Source organism: Sciurus vulgaris, assembly GCF_902686455.1.
Source record: "Sciurus vulgaris genome assembly, chromosome: 2".
Lineage (NCBI taxonomy): Eukaryota > Metazoa > Chordata > Mammalia > Rodentia > Sciuridae > Sciurus > Sciurus vulgaris.
The window spans coordinates 104,177,272-104,196,466 of NC_136462.1; the positions used below are offsets into that span (position 1 = coordinate 104,177,272).

The 19,195-nt window shown below is 36.8% G+C and overlaps 1 protein-coding gene across 1 annotated transcript in view; it reads right to left on the reverse strand.

Annotated features, from left to right (window-relative positions):
• Positions 1-19,195, reverse strand: part of NEDD4 (NEDD4 E3 ubiquitin protein ligase) — a 129,562-nt gene that overhangs the window by 101,629 nt on the left and 8,738 nt on the right. The window contains exon 2 of the mRNA XM_079129882.1: positions 6,639-6,712. Coding sequence (XP_078986008.1) covers positions 6,639-6,712 — 74 coding nt within the window. The remainder of the gene's footprint in view (positions 1-6,638; positions 6,713-19,195) is intronic.

Below are 19,195 nucleotides of genomic sequence, written 5' to 3' on the forward strand. Positions count from 1 at the left end.
TCTATTCTTCCCTATCCCCCCATTTATTGTGAATTTGCATCCTCATATCAGAGAAAACATTCAACCTTTGGTTTTTGGGGTTTGGTTTATTTTACTTAGCATGATATTCTCTAACTCCATCCATTTACCAGCAAATGCCAGAATTTCATTCTTCTTTAAAGCTGAGTAATATTTCAGTGTGTGTGTGTGTGTGTGTGTATCACATTTTCTTTATCCATTCATCTGTTGATTCCATAGTTTAGATATTGTGAATTGAACTGCTATAAACATGGATCTGGCTGTGTCACTGTACTATGTTGATTTTAAGTCCTTTGGGTATAAACCAAGGAGTGGGATTACTGGGTCAAATGGTGGTTCCATTTCACATTTTCTGAGGAATCTCCATACGCTTTCCACAATGGTTGCACCAATTTGCATTCCCTTTTCCCCCACATCCCTGCTAATATTTATTGTTGTTTTTATTCTTTCTTGATAATTGCCATTGTCATTGGAGTGAGATGGAATCTAAGAGAAGTTTTGATTTGCATTTCTCTAATTGCTAGAGATATTGAATATTTTTTCAAGTTTGTTGAAATGTCTATTCAGTTCCTTAGCCCATTTGTTGATTGGATTATTTTGGGGGGTGTAAAGTTCTTTGAGTTCTTTATATATCCTAGAGATTAATGCTTTATCTGAGGTGCATATGGTAAAGATTTTCTCCTAATCTGCAGGATCTCTGTTCACATTACTGATTGTTTCTTTTGCTGAAAAGAAGTCTTTAGTTTGAGTCCACCCCATTTATTGATTCTTGGTTTAACTTCTTGTGCTTTAGGTGTCTTGTTAAGGAAGTCAGGTCCTAGGCCGACATGGTGAAAATTTGGACCTACTTTTTCTTCTAGTAGTTGCAGGGTCTCTGTTCTAGTGCTAAATCTTTGTTCACAATGAGTTGAATTTCATGCAGGGTGAGAGATAAGGGTTTAATTTCATTTTGTTACATGTTGCTTTCCATTTTTTCCAGCACCATTTGTTGAATAAACTATCTTTTCTCCACTGAATATTTTGGCACCTTTGTCTAGTATGAGATACCTGTATTTATGTGGGTTTGTCTCTGTGCCGTCTATTCTGTACCATTGGTCTATGTGTCTGTTTTGGGGCCAATACCATGCTGTTTTTATTACTAAAGCTCTGTAGTGTAGTTTGAAGTCTGCTATTGTGATGCTTCCTGTTTCATTTTTCTTGCTAAGGATTGCTTTGTCTATCCTAGGTATCTTATTTTTCCAAATAAATTTCATGATTGCTTTTTCTTGTTCTATGAAAAATGTCATTGGGATTTTAATAGGAATTGCATTAAGTCTGTATAGCTCTTTTGGTAGTATGGCCATTTTGACAATATTAACTCTGCCTATCCAGGAGCATGAGAGGTCTTTCCATCTTCTAAGGTTTCTCTTTGAAATATTAGTCTCATTTAGCTTTCTTGATAACTCCTTTCCAGGTCCTCCATATCATTCTCATGGCTTCCTCTCAGTCTCTTTCTTAGGCTCCTACCAGTTACACACTCTTATTCCCTGAAATATTGCCCCAGCATCCTGTTTTCTATTTTCCCTTTCCAATCTTATCCATGGTTTTTACCTCTAACCATATACTATCAAATATAAATACAAAATGTAAATATAAATCACCAATCTCATCACCGAGCTAGACATTTCTACCTAGACAGTCTACTGTAAAGAATTTTGCCATTTTAATTGCCTTTATTATATTACTATTGAATTGTAAGTTATTTCTATATTGTGGATTAAAGTCTTTGTCAAATATATGCTTTATTTAATTTTTAATTCTTTTTATTATTTTTTGATTCACTGCACACAAATAGGGTGCAACTTTCATTTCTCTGGTTGTACACAAAGTAGAGTCACATGATTTGTGTAATCATACATGTACATAGAGTAATGTTTGTCTCATTCTATTATCTTTCCTTCCCCCACCCCCTCCACTATGCTTTGTTTTTATTGTGGCTAGAACATTTAACATGAGATCTAGTCTCAGATTTTTAAGTGTATAACACATTACTGTTGACTAGGCACAAGGTGGCACAGCACATCCCTAGAACATATTCATCTTGCTTGACCAGAGCTTTATATCAGTTAATTAATAAGCTCATTTCTACCTCCCTGCAGCCCCTGACAATTACTACTCCACTCTTGGATCTGATAAAGTTCAGTACTTTCGATACCTAATATAAGTGGAATCAGGCAGGACTTGTCTTTCTGCAACAGGTTTAGTTCACTTAGTATACTATATCTAACTTTGGTACCTTGATTTGTATATTACAGTCATGTTAACTTATTAGTTCTTAGATTTTTTTTTTTGTACATTTCTCAGGGTTGTCTGCAGGCACAAGTGTGTTGTCTATACATGAACATAATTTTACTTCTTTCTTCTCAATGTGTATTCCTTTATCTTCTTTCCTTGCCACATCATTATAGCTAGGACATCATGGCAGTTTTGAACAATGAGAGCAGACAACTTCCTTATTCCTGAGTTTATGTAGTAAACATTCAGATTGTTACCAGTAAGTACATTGTTACACATTGGTTTTTTCATAGATATCCTTACTCAGGTTTAGGACATTTCTTATAAATATTTATGGGTTTTCTAGATCGTAATGATTTCTAATTTAATTCCATTGTTATCAGAGAACATCCTCTATATGTTCAATCTTTTCAAAACTGAGTCTTGTTCTATGGCCCATTCATGGACTGCATTGGTGAATGTACCGTGTGTGCTTGAAAAGAATGTGTATTTTGCAGTTTTTGACTTACTGTTTTATGGTCCAGCATGCTGTGCCACACAGACTCTAGGGTAGCTCAATTATGCCCAATTCCTAAGATTCATACCCTTCATGTTCCCCTCCTCTTAAATGAAAGAACCTGTAAATTCTAACCAATAGATTATGGTCAAGGTGATAATACATATGTGATTATATTACACAAACTGTAACCCATCCTGCTGGAAGACACTCCTTGTCTAGTTGTGAAGAAGAAATCTGCCAGCACGTGAGCTGCCCAAGGGAGATCAAAGCAGAAAGCCAAGGGTGGCCTCCAGCTAACAAGCAGCAAAAAACCAAAGCTCTGACTGGGAGTCTGCAAGGAACTGAATGCTGCCAAAAACCACATTAGCGTGGGAAGTGGACCCTTCTCCAAGCAATCCCCAGATAGCACAGCCCTGGCCAGTACCCTCACTGCAATTATGGTGAATTCCTAAAATTTTATGTTGCCTTGGCATCCACTTTGAATATATGATGAAATTTCTCATACTAGAAACAGAGTTTAGTCACCTTTGATACAGTTTCCAGTTTTCTACCTCCTTTCAGTTCCTTATCGTGATCGTTTCAGATATCTGCCTTATACCACAGCCTCCTGGTAGCTACCAGGAGATACAATCTACTTGAGTTGCCTCACTGACCTGTGCCCCATTTGGACTAGGCAGATATGGAAATTCACTTGGGTTATACTCTGGACCCCAATAAAGGCCTCAGACCACAGCTCTGTCTCTCCTGCCCCCACCCATCGTTGAGTGTGCACATCCTCTGTGGCTCCCACTTCCCATTTCCCTGTGAGGTGTGTTACCCTCTTGTAACAAACTGTTTCTGTTATTCTATGTGTTTTCTTAAGTTGTTTCCTTGGTGTCTCATCTGATTGAGGCACCTGCACCTAACTTCTTTCCTGGTCAATGCTCTCCTAGGGAGTGGCTATCTTGGAAGGAATAAATGACAGAGTCACAAAGGCATCTTATGCAAGTTTCCTGTGAGAGGCTCATTTGGTCATGCGTTATACACTTCGACCAGGATGAAGAAGTTCCAGGATAGGCACACTGTGAAGACCTATGACCAAATCCTCGGAGGGCCACGAGAGTAGGGTTAGAGTTTGTAGACTCTGGAGAGAGATCTCATGACCTACTGAGAAAAAAATATAGTCACTGTGCAAAACTCTAAAGCAGTGGATCCAGCTAAATAATACAGGGGCTTCTGACCCACAGAAACTGAGAGAGAATAAATGTGTGTTCTTTTAAGCCATTAAGTTTGGTAATATTGTTATACAATGATAAATAATATTCATATGGTCTATGCCTATGAATGTACCATGTACAATTGTAAAGAATGCCTATTTTGCAGTTGTTAAGAACAGTGGTTTTTAGGCCAAAGTTACTAGTAATATTGTTCAAATTTATATTTTTGTTGATTTTAAAAATCAATTTCTAAAAGAGAGGTGTTAATATCTTTACCTGTGATTGTGAAATTTTAAATTTTCCCCTTTAATTGTGTCAAATTTGATTCATGTTTTTTGACTCGTGTATTTTCAAGTTCTGTTAACAGGCACATACATGGGTATTCTGGATGATTTTATTTTTAATATTATGAAATGTGTGGGATGTTTTTTGTGTCGAAATCTGTTTTATCAGATTATAATATATTCATTTCAGTCCATTTATCTTGTCCTTTGCATGACACATCTTTTTGCATCTACTTTCCTTCCACTTAGCTACATCTTTATATTTTAAGTGCACCTCTCATCAACAATATATAGTTGGGTCTTGTTTTTTAATTTATTGTAACAACCTCTGCCTTGTAGTTATCTTTGTCCATCAATGTTTAATGTAATTACTGATATTATTTGATTTTGGTCTACAAATTCATTATTTGGTTTTCACTGCCTTCCTTTTTTTAAATTTGATCATTTGTTCTTTCTTTCCTGGCTCTTTTAATTTTTCAAGAATTTCATTAAAAATACCATTTAAAAATCTATAATTCTTTGCATTATTTTAAATGCTTTATCTATATATTATAACATATACACTTAATTTTTAATTTCATTTACATTTCATATGGTACCATTCTACCAAACAGTCCAACACACACACACATACACACACACACCCAACTTGTCCTTTATGCTAGAGTCATTGTAGGTGCTCCATTTACTTACAATACAAAACCATAAGACAAGGTTATAAGCTGTGTTTTAAATAGGAGTATGCTTTATTTTAAAGAGATATGAAGAAAAAAGCAAAAGGTCTTTGTATATTCTCAGATGTTTAACATTTTTCATGTTCTTTATCTCTTTCTGAGTTTCCATCTGGTATCAATGTTCAGCTGGAAGAATGTCAATGTTTTTTACAGAGTACTCTGTCAATGACAAACTCTCATTGTTTTCTTTTTTCTAAAACTGTTGTTATTTTGTCATCAGCCTTGGAGGATATTTTTACTAAATATAGAATTCTGGGTTGACAATTGTTATTCTCCTGTTCCATCTTCTGCTGGCCTCCATAGTTTCTGATAAGAGGTCAGCTTTTAATTGGTTTGTAGTTCCTCTGTATGTAATGTATCATTGTTTTCTCTTTGTTAGGAATTTTTTCTTTAAATTTGGCTTTCAATAGTTTGACTTTTATGTACCTCAATGTGCTTTTAGGTGTTAATCCTACTTGATGTTGTTTATATAAATTTATGTGTTGCATCAAATTTGAAAAAAAAAATTGGTTGTTATTTCTTCAAATATGTTTTGCCTCATTCCTTATCCCTCATCTCTCTGGGACTCCAACTCTGTATGTCAGACTGCTTGATACTACCTAACAAATCCCTAAGGCTCTGTTCATTTTTTCCCCTGGTATTATTCTCTGATCTTCAAACCAGGTAATAATTTCTATTGATTTATCTTTAAATTCAGTTAATTTTTTAATCTCCATTCTGCTATTAAATTCATTCAACAATTTTAATTTCAATCACTGTATTTTTTGGTTCAATAATTTTCATTTTTAATGGTTTCTATTTCATTCCTGAATTTCCTATCTTTTGATTTACTGTGAGCATATTTTCTTTTCTCTACAGATATGTGTTCCATTTTCCTGGTTCTTTATAGATCAGGTAATTTTATAATATACCCCAAACATTATAAATGTTAAGTTAGAGAGACTCTGGATTCTGCTATTTTTCTGATGATTTATTTGCTTGCTTATTTTATCATGTGATAGATTATCTTGTTAGGACAAGGGCCACAAACCCTCTTTCTTGGGCAATAACTGATCTTTGTTCAGATCTTCTGTTATCAGCTGAATTTTTGAGCTTTCCAGGTCTTTCCCTTACAGAATCTTCACTAGTGCCATGTTTTCTTTAAATTAGACCTGTGGAGGTTTCCCTAGCCATAAAGACTATAATTGTGTGGGTTCTGATTCCACCTGGCCTCAGACTACTGTATAACATTGTGAACTCAGTATAATCCTCTTCCTTCAAGTGCAGGCTCCCACCAGAAACTGCCTGCTTTGTTCAAGCTACACTATGTTCATGTTGTTGCTTTTTATATCATCCATGATGTATGGTTGTTATCTGCTAAGGGATTTGTAAGATTAGAATTTTACAAATTTCTGGAGGCAGAACTCAATAATTAATCTAATAACTACCACTCTGATTTACACCTTTGCCTAATTTCACAAATTCAGTAATTCAAGTAAGAAGAGATTGACTAAACCACCCAAATAGGAAATTTTGTTCATTTTGCATAACAATTTACTAATAATATTATTCACATTTCCATGGAACTAAAATTTAGGAAAAAATTAATTAACAATTGAAGTTTTAAAATTCCAACCCAATTTTATATACTTACCTAGCTCCTAAAATATCCTTCTTGGCAAGGCCTATTCCAGCTATAACTTTTACCCTCACAATTCGTGAATTTTCCTAGAATACAAAAATTTATATTTTATTTTCATGCACTTGTAACTCAACTAAGACACCAGTAATTAGGATATTAAAATTAATGGGAAGAATTTTTTTTCAAGATTAATTTGATTAATACTAACAGCTGGGGGTTTCAAGATGGCGGCCTAGAGGGTGGCTGCATTTCATGTTGCTCCAGGACTCAGGATTCAAAAGAGGAGATATTGAGACGATTGGGACCAACTCAAAGCAGCTGGGTGACTCTCACCCCCTGGGGAGGCATCCTGGATGGGACAGTAGTCCCGGAATGCAGAAAACTTTGTGAAGTAGAACTGCCGGCGAGACGCCCCTCCCCCCGCTGGAACAGTGAACTCGGACAGCTGGGAGCGCCATAAAGGAGGCCGCTCGGCACAGCACTGGGACTCGGAGCAACCACTGGGGCTCCGGCGGCTGCCCAGGGGAAGAGTGGCGAGGAGAGCTGTGTGGACTCAGGACACCGGGGCCTGCCCTGAGGAGGAGGAGGAGGAGCGTGGCCACTTGGATTTGGAGTGACTGCACCAGAGCTACAGGTGGTTGCCAGAGGAGAAGCCGCGCGGCGAGCTGTTTGGATTCAGAACGACGCTTCTGAACACCGGGGCCTGCCCTGAGGACGAGGAGGAGGAAGAGGAGCGCGGCCGCTTGGATTCGGGGTGACTACACCAGAGCTACAGGCGGTTGCCAGAGAAGGGGCTGCGTAGCGAGCTGTTTGGACTCAGACCACTTCTGAACCCCGGGGCCTGCCCGGAGGAGTAGGAGGAGGAGGAGGAGGAGCGCGGCGGGTCCTTTGGACTCGCAGTGACTGCATTAGCGCTCCAGGCGGCTGCTCAGAGGAGAAGGCGAGTGGTGAGTTGTTTGGACTTAAAGTGACAGCTCCTGAACACAGGGGGGCTGCCTGGAGGAGAAGCGTGGTGGGACGCTTGGTCTTGAGTGGCCGCACCAGAGCTCCAGGCGGTTGCCCAGAGGACCCGTGCTGCGGGTCACGTGGACTCAGAGCCACTCAGAGTGACGGAATCTGAACACCCCGGGGGTTATCTGGAGAAGGAGGAGGAACGGGGAGGGTCACTTCGACTCGGAGTGATTGATTGCCCAGGGCTACGGGTGGTTGGTGGAGGTGGAGGCACGAAGTGAGTTTCTTGGACTCCTAGTGACCCCACCGGAATACTGGGCGGCTGTCTGGAGGAAGAGGCGTGTGGCGGGTCTCTGGGATTCAGAGCGATTGTACAGGGCCCCAGGTGGCTGCTCAGAGGAGGGGCCGCATAGCCAGGCGATTAGGTGCAGAGCAGGGTCCCAGGATCTAGGAGGCTTCTTGGTGGAAGAGCCGCACAGAGACAGGATTAGGGCGAAGCGAAGGTTCCAGGCCTGCGGGCAGATTATCTGAGGAAGGGCAGCCTAAGGAGAGTCATCTGCAAAGGGTGAGGCTCCCAGGCCCAGGAGGTAGCCAGGCCCCTGGGAACTTTGCAGAGGAAGGCAGCCCAGCCCAGGTGGTAGCTGTAAATTGAGGGGAACCTCTAGGAGGGAACTGACCAGCGAGACCTCCCCACCGGGTGAGTCTTCCCTGCTGGGTGAGGTTTCCCCACAGGACGGTAAAACCAGAGACTCAGGCCCAAACAGGCCTTGCCTCAGCCCACAGCCTAGGTCCCCTTTGGATGACCATTGGTCAACAAGTGGAGGCACCTCTGCCCACTAGCAGGGATTATACCCCACCTGAAGGCCACCACTCCTAGAGAGGCAGCTTCCTTGTGGAGCACCGCATTATCAACTTCCTCCAAGACTTCAGCCTACTGAAGGCTAAGGGGGGATATATATAGAAATCTTCAGGGACATTGTAAGTCAATAGAGGAAATCTGCAATATCTCAGCAGTCCACTGATACCTGAACAGTATGAGAAAACAAGGAAAGAAAATGCTGCAAACAAATCTAGATGTTACATCAATAAAACCCAGTGACAGCATGGCAGAAGAAATGACAGAAAAGGAGTTCAGAATGTACATAATTAAAATGATCAGAGAAGCAAACGATGAGATGAAAGAGCAAATGCACGCACTGAATGATGAGATGAAAGAGCAAATGCAAGCATTGATTGATCGCACCAATCGACAGTTAAAAGAGCAAATACAGGAAGCAAAAGATCATTTCAATAAAGAGTTAGAGATATTGAAAAAAAACCAAACAGAAATCCTTGACATGAAGGAAACAATAAACCAAATTAAGAACTCCATAGAAAGCATATCCAATAGGATAGAACACCTGGAAGACAGAACCTCAGACATTGAAGACAAAATATTTAACCTTGAAAACAAAGTTGAACAAACAGAGAAGATGGTAAGAAATCATGAACAGAATCTACAAGAACTATGGGATATCATGAAAAGGCCAAATTTAAGAATTATTGGGATTGAGGAAGGCCTAGAGAAACAAACCAAAGGAATGAACAATTTATTCAATGAAATAATATCAGAAAATTTCCCAAATCTGAAGAATGAAATGGAAAATCAAATTCAAGAGGCTTATAGGACTCCAAATACACAAAATTACAACAGACCCACACCAAGGCACATTATAATGAAAATACCGAACATACAAAATAAAGACAGAATTTTAAAGGCTGTGAGAGAAAAGAACCAAATTACATTCAGGGGGAAACCAATACGGATATCAGCAGATTTTTTTCAATCCAGACCCTAAAAGCTAGAAGGGCCTGGAACAACATTTTTCAAGCCCTGAAAGAAAATGGATGCCAACCAAGAATCTTATACCCAGCAAAACTTACCTTCAAATTTGATGATGAAATAAAATCCTTCCATGATAAACAAAAGCTAAAAGAATTTACAAAAAGAAAGCCAGCATTACAGAACTTTCTCAGCAAAATATTCCATGAGGAAGAGATGAAAAACAAAGAAGCAAATCAGCAAAGGGAGGAATTATCCTAAAGGAATTGTCAAATAAAGGAGGAAACAAGTTGTGTCAAACAAATAAATAAATAAAATTTAAAAAATGAACCAAATGACCGGGAAACCAAATCATATCTCTATAATAACCCTGAATGTTAATGGCCTGAATTCATCAATCAAAAGACATAGACTGGCAGATTGGATTAAAAAGAAAGATCCAACAATATGTTGCCTGCAAGAGACTCACCTCATAGAAAAAGATACCCATAGACTAAAGGTGAAAGGATGGGGAAAAACATACCATGCACATGGACTCAGCAAAAAAGCTGGAGTATCCATCCTCATTTCCGATAATGTGGACTTCAAGCCAAAGTTAGTCAGAAGGGATAAAGAAGGTCATTTCATACTGCTTAAGGGAAGCATAAATCAGCAAGATATAACAATCATAAACATCTATGCCCCAAACAGTGGCTCATCCATGTATGTCAAACAAATCCTTCTCAATTTCAGAAACCAAATAGACCATAACACAATAATGCTAGGTGATTTTAACACGCCTCTCTCACCACTGGACAGATCTTCCAGACAAAAATTGAACAAAGAAACCATAGATCTCAATAACACAATCAATAATTTAGACTTAACGGACATTTATAGAATATACCATCCAACCAAGAGCGAATACACTTTCTTCTCAGCAGCACATGGATCCTTCTCTAAAATAGACCATATATTATGCCACAAAGCTAATGTTAGCAAATACAAGAAGATAGAGACACTAGCATGTATTCTATCAGATCATAATGGATTGAAGTTAGAAATAAATGAAAGAGTAAAACACAGAAACTATTCCAACATCTGGAGATTAAACAATATGCTATTATATGATGAATGGATAACAGAAGATATTAGGAAGGAAATTAAAAAATTCTTAGAGGTAAATGAGAACAAAGAAACATCATATCAAAATCTCTGGGACACTATGAAAGCAGTACTTAGAGGGAAATTTATTTCATGGAGCGCATTTAATAAAAGAAGTAAAACTCAACAAATAAACGACCTAACACTACAGCTCAAAGCCCTAGAAAAAGAAGAACAGACCAGCACCAAAAGTAGTAGAAGACAGGAAATAGTTAAACTCAGAGCTGAAATCAATGAAATTGAAACAAAAGAAACAATACAAAAAATTGACAAAATAAATAGTTGGTTCTTCGAAAAAATAAACAAAATTGATAAACCTTTAGCCACACTAACAAAAAGAAGACGAGAGAAAACCCAAATCACTAAAATTAGGAATGTACAAGGAAATATCACAACAGACACGATTGAAATACAAAACATAATTAGAAGCTATTTTGAAAATCTATACTCCAACAAAATAGAAAATTTTGAAGGCATCAACAGGTTTCTAGAGACATATGAATTGCCTAAACTGAACGAGGAGGACATACACAATTTAAATAGACCAATTTCAAGTACTGAAATAGAAGAAGTCATCAAAAGCCTACCAACAAAGAAAAGTCCGGGACCAGATGGGTTCTCAGCCGAGTTCTACAAAACCTTTAAAGAAGAGCTCATTCCAATACTTCTCAAAGTATTCCATAAAATAGAAGAGGAGGGAACCCTCCCAAACTCATTCCATGAAGCTAATATCACCCTGATACCTAAACCAGACAGAGACTCATCAAGGAAAGAAAATTTCAGACCAATATCCTTAATGAACATCGATGCAAAAATTCTCAACAAAATTTTAGCAAATCACATACAAAAACATATTAAAAAGATAGTGCACCATGATCAAGTTGGTTTCATCCCAGGGATGCAAGGTTGGTTCAACATCAGGAAATCAATAAACGTAATTCACCACATTAATAAACTTAAAGTCAAGAATCACATGATTATTTCAATAGATGCAGAAAAAGCATTTGATAAAATACAGCACCCCTTCATGCTCAAAACACTAGAAAAAATAGGGATAGTGGGAACATTCCTTAACATTGTAAAGGCCATTTATGCTAAGCCCATGGCTAATATCATTCTAAATGGTGAAAAACTGAAAGCATTCCCCCTAAAAACTGAAACAAGGCAGGGATGCCCTCTTTCACCACTTCTATTCAACATTGTTCTTGAGACTCTGGCCAGAGCAATTAGACAAACCAAAGAGATGAAAGGGATACGAATTGGGAAAGAAGAACTCAAACTATCCCTGTTCGCTGATGACATGATTATATATTTAGAGGAACCTGGAAATTCCACCAGAAAACTCTTAGAACTCATAAGTGATTTCAGTAAAGTAGCAGGTTACAAGATCAATGCCCATAAATCCAACGCATTTTTATACATAAGTGATGAATCTTCAGAAAGAGAAATTAGGAAAACTACCCCATTCACAATAGCCTCGAAAAAAATAAAATACTTGGGAATCAATCTCACAAAAGAGGTGAAAGACCTCTACAATGAGAACTATACAACACTAAAGAAAGAAATTAAAGAACACCTTAGAAGATGGAAAGATCTTCCATGTTCTTGGATAGGAAGAATTAATATTGTCAAAATGGCCATACTACCTAAAGTGCTATACAAATTCAATGCAATTCCAATTAAAATCCCAATGATGTACCTTACAGAAACAGAGCAAGCAATTATGAAAGCAATACTTAGCAGGAAGAGTGAAACAGGGGGTATTGCAATACCAGATCTTCAACTCTACTACAAAGCAATAGTAACAAAAACGGCATGGTATTGGTACCAAAATAGAAAGGTAGATCAATGGTATAGAATAGAGGACACGGACACAAACCCAAATAAATACAATTTTCTCATACTAGACAAAGGTGCCAAAAATATGCAATGGAGAAAAGATAGCCTCTTCAACAAATGGTGCTGGGAGAATTGGAAATCCATATGCAACAGAATGAAACTAAACCCATATCTCTCACCATGCACGAAACTAAACTCAAAATGGATTAAGGACCTCGGAATCAGACCAGAGACCCTGCAGATTATAGAAGAAAAAGTAGGTCCAAATCTTCACCTTGTTGGTCTAGGATCAGACTTCCTTAACAGGACTCCCATAGCACAAGAAATAAAAGCTAGAATCAACCACTGGGATAGATTCAAACTAAAAAGCTTTCTCTCAGCAAAGGAAACTATCAGCAATGCGAAGAAAGAGCCTACAGAATGGGAGAATATCTTTGCCAATCATACTTCAGATAGAGCACTAATCTCCAGAATGTATAAAGAACTCAAAAAACTTTACTCCAAGAATTCAAGTAATCCAGTCGACAAATGGGCTAAGGAAATGAATAGACACTTCACAGAAGAAGATCTACAAGCAATCAACAAACATATGGAAAAATGTTCAACATCTCTAGTAATAAGAGAAATGCAAATCAAAACCACCCTAAGATTCCATCTCACCCCAATTAGAATGGCGATTATCAAGAATATGAGCAACAACAGGTGTTGGCGAGGATGTGGGGAGAAAGGTACACTCATACATTGCTGGTGGGGCTGCAAATTAGTGCAGCCACTCTGGAAAGCAGTGTGGAGATTCCTTAGAAAACTTGGAATGGACCCACTATTTGACCCAGCTATCCCACTCCTTGGCCTATACCCAAAGGACTTAAAATCAGCATACTACAGAGATACAGCCACATCAATGTTCATAGCTGCTCAATTCACAATAGCCAGACTGTGGAACCAACCTAGATGCCCTTCAATTGATGAGTGGATAAAGAAACTGTGGTATATATATACAATGGAATATTACTCAGCCATAAAGAATGATAAAATTATGGCATTTGCAGACAAATGGATGAAATTGGAGAATATCATGCTAAGTGAGATAAGCCAATCTCAAAAAGCCAAAGGACGAATGATATCGCTAATAAGTGGAGGATGACACATAATGGGGGGGAGGGAAGGGTTAGTGTTAGGGTTAGAGTTAGGGTTAGGGAGGGGGGCAAGTATGGAGGAAGGAAGTACTGTATAGAGGGTAAAGAGGGGTGGGAGGGGTGGGGGGAAGGGAAAAAATAACAGAATGAATCAAACAACATTACTCTATGTAAATTTATGATTACACAAATGGTATGCCTTTACGCCATGTACAAACAGAGAAACAACATGTATCCCATTTGTTTACAATTAAAAAAAAATAAAATAAAAAAATAAAGTAAACAAATACAACCAAAAAAAAAAAAAAATACTAACAGCTGTATAGAACATGAAAACTAAATTATCTGTAGATGACTTGATTATGTACAAAAAGAAAAAAAACTAAGTCAAATGATCACACTGAATAATAATCTGCCATTACTTCCAAGAAAATCTAAAGCTAGAGTATTAAAACTAATAAGCATTTATCATTATTGATATGTACATAACACAAAATCATAGCTACTTAGAAAAAGTAATTGTTTTAAATTTCCCATTTAATACACTATAGAATACTATAATAGATTGATACTGTAATGTACCAAATACTAAATATCTTGACTATCATAATGGTATTAAGGTGTCATATAAGAATGTCCTAGTTTAAGAGATTTATACTTAGGATTAAGTGACATAAAGTTTGCAACTTACTCTCAATTGGCTTAATGTAATTGATAAATGTGTCCATGTGTCTATGTAAATGTAAATAAAGGGAAATTTTAAAAAATGTACCAAGTTGTAGAGCTGGTTTGTAGATATACAAGTGTGCAGTATACTATTCTGTCTTATAAATTTAAAATTGTTCAAAATAACAAGGGTAAGAAAACATAAAAAATGCATATTTAAAAATTCACAAGTAAATAAAACTGCTAGACACAGTTTAGACACAGAAATGTAAAAAAATCTATGGATAAGGTTATAAAATAAATTTTTAAAAACACAAAAAAGACATAAATGGAGAAATTAATTATGGTTATAGATAGAAATAGTTAATACTAAGTCATGTATTTTCTCCAAAGAAATCCACAAATTAAACACAAATCCACCCACGCCCTTAATTTGTTTAGGGATCTTAGCAAATGATTCTAAAATTCACAGATTAAAAATGAATAAAGAAGTTAACAACAATATCAATCACTATCTTTCACTACCTACAAAAGCAACTTCTAGATAGTCTAAGAGCAAAAAAGAAAGCAAGAAGGAAGAAAAAACCTCAGATATCAAAAATAAAGACAGAACTGAATATTAGAGAGGAAAACATGAAAATTGACATTTCAGTTTTCTAAGGGGATTATTTCCTAACATCTGAAGAGAGGTCCTGACTACTTTTTTATTTTTCTGGCAGGTCACTGAATAAATAGCCAACTGAAATATTTTCTTGGTTCTACAGACAAATTCTCACTGCATCAGTTGGTTGAGAAGTAACTGAATTACATTAAACAGGTATGAATCTCCAAAACGTATTTCTGGACATTAAAAATCTTTTCTATGATGACTTAATTAACAAGAAAAAATTTTTTCAAGTGGTAAAGTGTAATAAAAAGTGACAATGTTAGTTATCTTTTCTAAGCTCAAATAATGTTTATAACTTACATATGACCTTCACTGAGAAAATTATATCCCTCTAAAAAGATTAATTCATATTACTGGAGTTCCTGGTATTAAAAGCTATTCCTGCTGGGCATGGTGGCTCACACCTGTAGTCCCAGCTACTCAGGAAGCTGAGGCAGGAGGATAGCGAGTTCAAACACAGCCTCAACAACTTAGGGAGGCCGTAGGCAACTCAGTGAGACCCTGTCTCTAAATAAAATACAAAAAGAACTGGGGATGTGGCTCAGTGGTTGAGTTCCTCTGGGTTCAATCCCTGGTACCAAAAACAAAACAAAACAAAACAAAACAAAACAACACTCCCCAAAACTATCTATGTAGCCTTGACTGAAATGTTCCCCCATCTCCTAGAGAAAATGCAACAAACATTAATTAAAAACAATTCTGGAGGATTATAAATTACTAGCAGTCACTGACACACTTAATTTTTAAACTTTCTTCTTGCAATTCGCACTCCCAAAATTAAAACTAGTTACTTATTTAAATGTTTTGGTTAATTGAAGCTATGTGATTGAAAGAATTTCACAAAACTGAACTAAAAATGCCACTTTATTTTCATACTTGCATTCATTTTTATCTTCACATTATAACTTCATAACTGAAAATGGTTAATGTATTTTGCCAGAGGTCCTAAACTCTCACATCGTTTTTGAAAATGAAGGGGAGCCAATGTAAATGCTGCAACTGGAATTGAAAGTCTTCAATAGATTTTGATACTAAGAGTGATGTTAACAGAAATCTGGCTGGAGCTCAAATGAATAAAAAGGAAATAAAAATTAAAGATCATCTTTTAATTAAAAGAGAGATGGGAATATTATTCTCGAACACAGCAGAGCTCTTCACTAAACCTTGAATCTGTCCTCTCCTACTCGTAAGTAAAGGGAGTTTAATTTTTAAAGTAAAATGAAGTTGCAAACTGCAGGCAAAGAGGAGACTAAAACAGGTAATGTGCTGTAATGTTATCTATGTAGATGGCTTCAGTAATTCAAGGCAGCTGTCTAGGGCTGAGATTTTTCAGTACAATTCATGAACATACCTATTAAGCACCCTTTAATGTCCCATCAACCCCCCCCAAACAGGAAAACGAAATGCAGAATCTCAGATCTTTCCATCTCTCATAAGTATTGGGAGAATTTATCTTTTGTTACTCTCTTCATTCTCTTCTCAAGTCCCCCAACCTCATAAGACAACTTTAAAATTATCTTTATCTACATATTTTCTGTATTGAGTTTTTTATAATGCTAGGTTTATTTAGTTTTTATAATGATAGGTTCTCTTACCATTCTGTTAAAGTTCTGTATCATCTGAGCAGAATGCTTTAAAGCCATTTAAATCAATTTTACTTGGCAGAGAATTATATGTTAATGGAGGGAGGATGGGAATAATGAATCTCTCTAATTCTAAAATGTATAGATGGATGAAGGTTAGGAAGAAATACGAAATCATGAATGTAACTTAAAATAATGAGATCATGAAGATTTTTTACTTGCTAAATATTTTATAAATTTTACATTATACTTTTTCTGTTTAAAAAAAATATATTTAGTTGTACATGGACACAATACCTTTATTTTATTTATTTGTTTTTATGTGGTGCTGAGGATCAAACCCAGAGCTTCATACATGCAAGGCAAAAGTGTTCTACCACTGAACTACAACCCCAGCCCACATCATACATTTTCTTAAAAAAAAAAAAAAAAATTTTTTTTTGTTCTTTCCTCAAAGCTCAGATAATATCTTCCCTAAAAGCCTTCATAGTTGAAATTACTTTCCTCAAAGTTGGAGGCTTATTCACACAGCATTTATCACACACTATCTTGTATCTGAAATAATATACTTCATGACCTTCTTCACTATAAAAACTGTGAAAGGGTGGCACATGCCGATAATCCCAGTGACTCAGGATGCTGAGGCAGGAGGATTGAAAGTTCAAGGCCATCCTCAACGATTTAGTGAGAACTTCAGCAAAAACAAAAATAAAGGTTAGGGATGGAGCTCAGTGGTAGGCCTCCCATGGGTTCAATCTCTACTACCCCACCCCAAAAAAAAGTAAAAAACTGAGATTCTAAAGCCTAAGAAACTAATCTTTCATTATCTTTCAATCTTCTAAAGAATTCAGCAAGATATAGAGCAGATACTGAGGGCTGAAAAACTCTGGACTGACAACAAACCTTTCTAAAGCAGCTAAAAGTAGGATTAAAGCACCTTATTGAAAGCAAAGAACAGTTTGCCCTATACATCCCCATCTTCATCCCCCTCCCCAATCTGGGTCCAAGAACACTGGCTGCCAGACCTGTACTCACCAATCAGGAGACAGAAAGACTTCTCACTGGGGAGACCGAGTGACTCAATGGGAAGATATACTATAAATACCAATATGTGAGAATTCCACAATGAAATGGTAGGGTTGGATGATCCTACTGTGAGTTTCTCCTTTCAACAGTATCTACCACTCACCTAGAGGATGTATGCCACCAAATAAGGGTAATAAGTTAAGAAAAAGGAAGACAAGCGATTAAGGAAATAGTGGATTCTTTTGGAGAAAATAGATGAACAGAAATCCCACCATGATGGCACAGAAGCCACAGATAATAGCTCTACAGCATAGGCTCAGGAATGGGTAGCATTCTCTATACATATGTTCATTTCATATATATGTCTTTTTTTTTTTTTTTTTTACTGCACCAAGTGCTTTTAAAGCTAACAGCAAGTAAGTTCGTGAAAAGTGTACAGAAAAAAAAGCAAACAAAAAATTTACAACAGATAACTATAAACTACGATACAATGATTCAATGTGAATTATATTGTATATAGTATGAGTGTGTGAACACTGAATATTTAAGAAAAAAATTGCTAGGGTGAGAGGGAGGAATATACACACTTGTATTTTTTGAGCAACATATGCTATATGATGTTAGGTGACCATATTTTCCAAACTAACAATCAGAATCTATGGATTGACAACAGTTTTCTTTCTCTTTTGTATGAATTTATTTGAAACCATTTACAAATATATAAGAGGTAGATCACTTTTACTAGGAAATAAAATATAAAATCAGAACTCTCTTAAAATCTGGAATCTATGATTGCTATATATATGTGTGTGTATATTTGTTATGCATAAGTTAAAACTAGGCAGGAGGTTTTTGATGGTAACAACCATGATAAAAACCAATACCCAGAGCCCTTAGCTTGAAGAGAGAACAGTGGTTCTCCAACTGTATTCTCTGGACCAGTAGTATGAACATCACATGGGAATGTGTTGCATATGCAATTTTAAGACCTTGAACCTACTGAATCAGATACACTTAAGGTAGTCAGTGTTTTTAACAAACTCTGCAAGTGATTCTGGTGGACACTAAAGTTGAGACCCATAGGTATAACTAGGTGCAGTAGAATTTGCTTACTCTCAGAATGAGCAACAACCAGCACCTAAGACTGTAATTGTAATATATGCTGGGCATAGTGGCGCAAGACTGTAATTCTAGCCCCTCAGGAGGCTGAGGCAGGAGGATTGCAAGTTCAAAGCCAGCCTCAGCAACTTAGTTAGGCCCTAAGAAACTCAGCAAGACCCTGTCTCAAAATAAAAAAATAAAAACGGCTGTGGTGAAGCACCCCTGTGTTCAATCCCTAGTACCAAAAAAAAAAAAAAAAAGAAAAGAAAAGAAAAAGAACCACAGGCATACAGCATGGGTATAGCAAAGGAATGTGCTGTCATTAATGTAGTTACATTAGAATAATAAACTTTGTTCAGTTAGTACTATGTAATTTCAAAGAAAGAACAGCTCACCATTGCTTTATATCTTAACACTACTTTTAAATGTGATAGCACTACATCTGTTGATTTATGAATAGAATATCTCTGGAAGGATCCACATGAAGCTGATAACATTGGTTACTGGAAGGCTAGGACATACAGGTAGATAGAAAGTTTTGTCAGAAACTTCAAACGTTGCTGAAAGAATATAGATCAACTAGAACATTCCTTTACCATTGGTGGGTTTAAACCGGTACAATCACTATGGAAAAC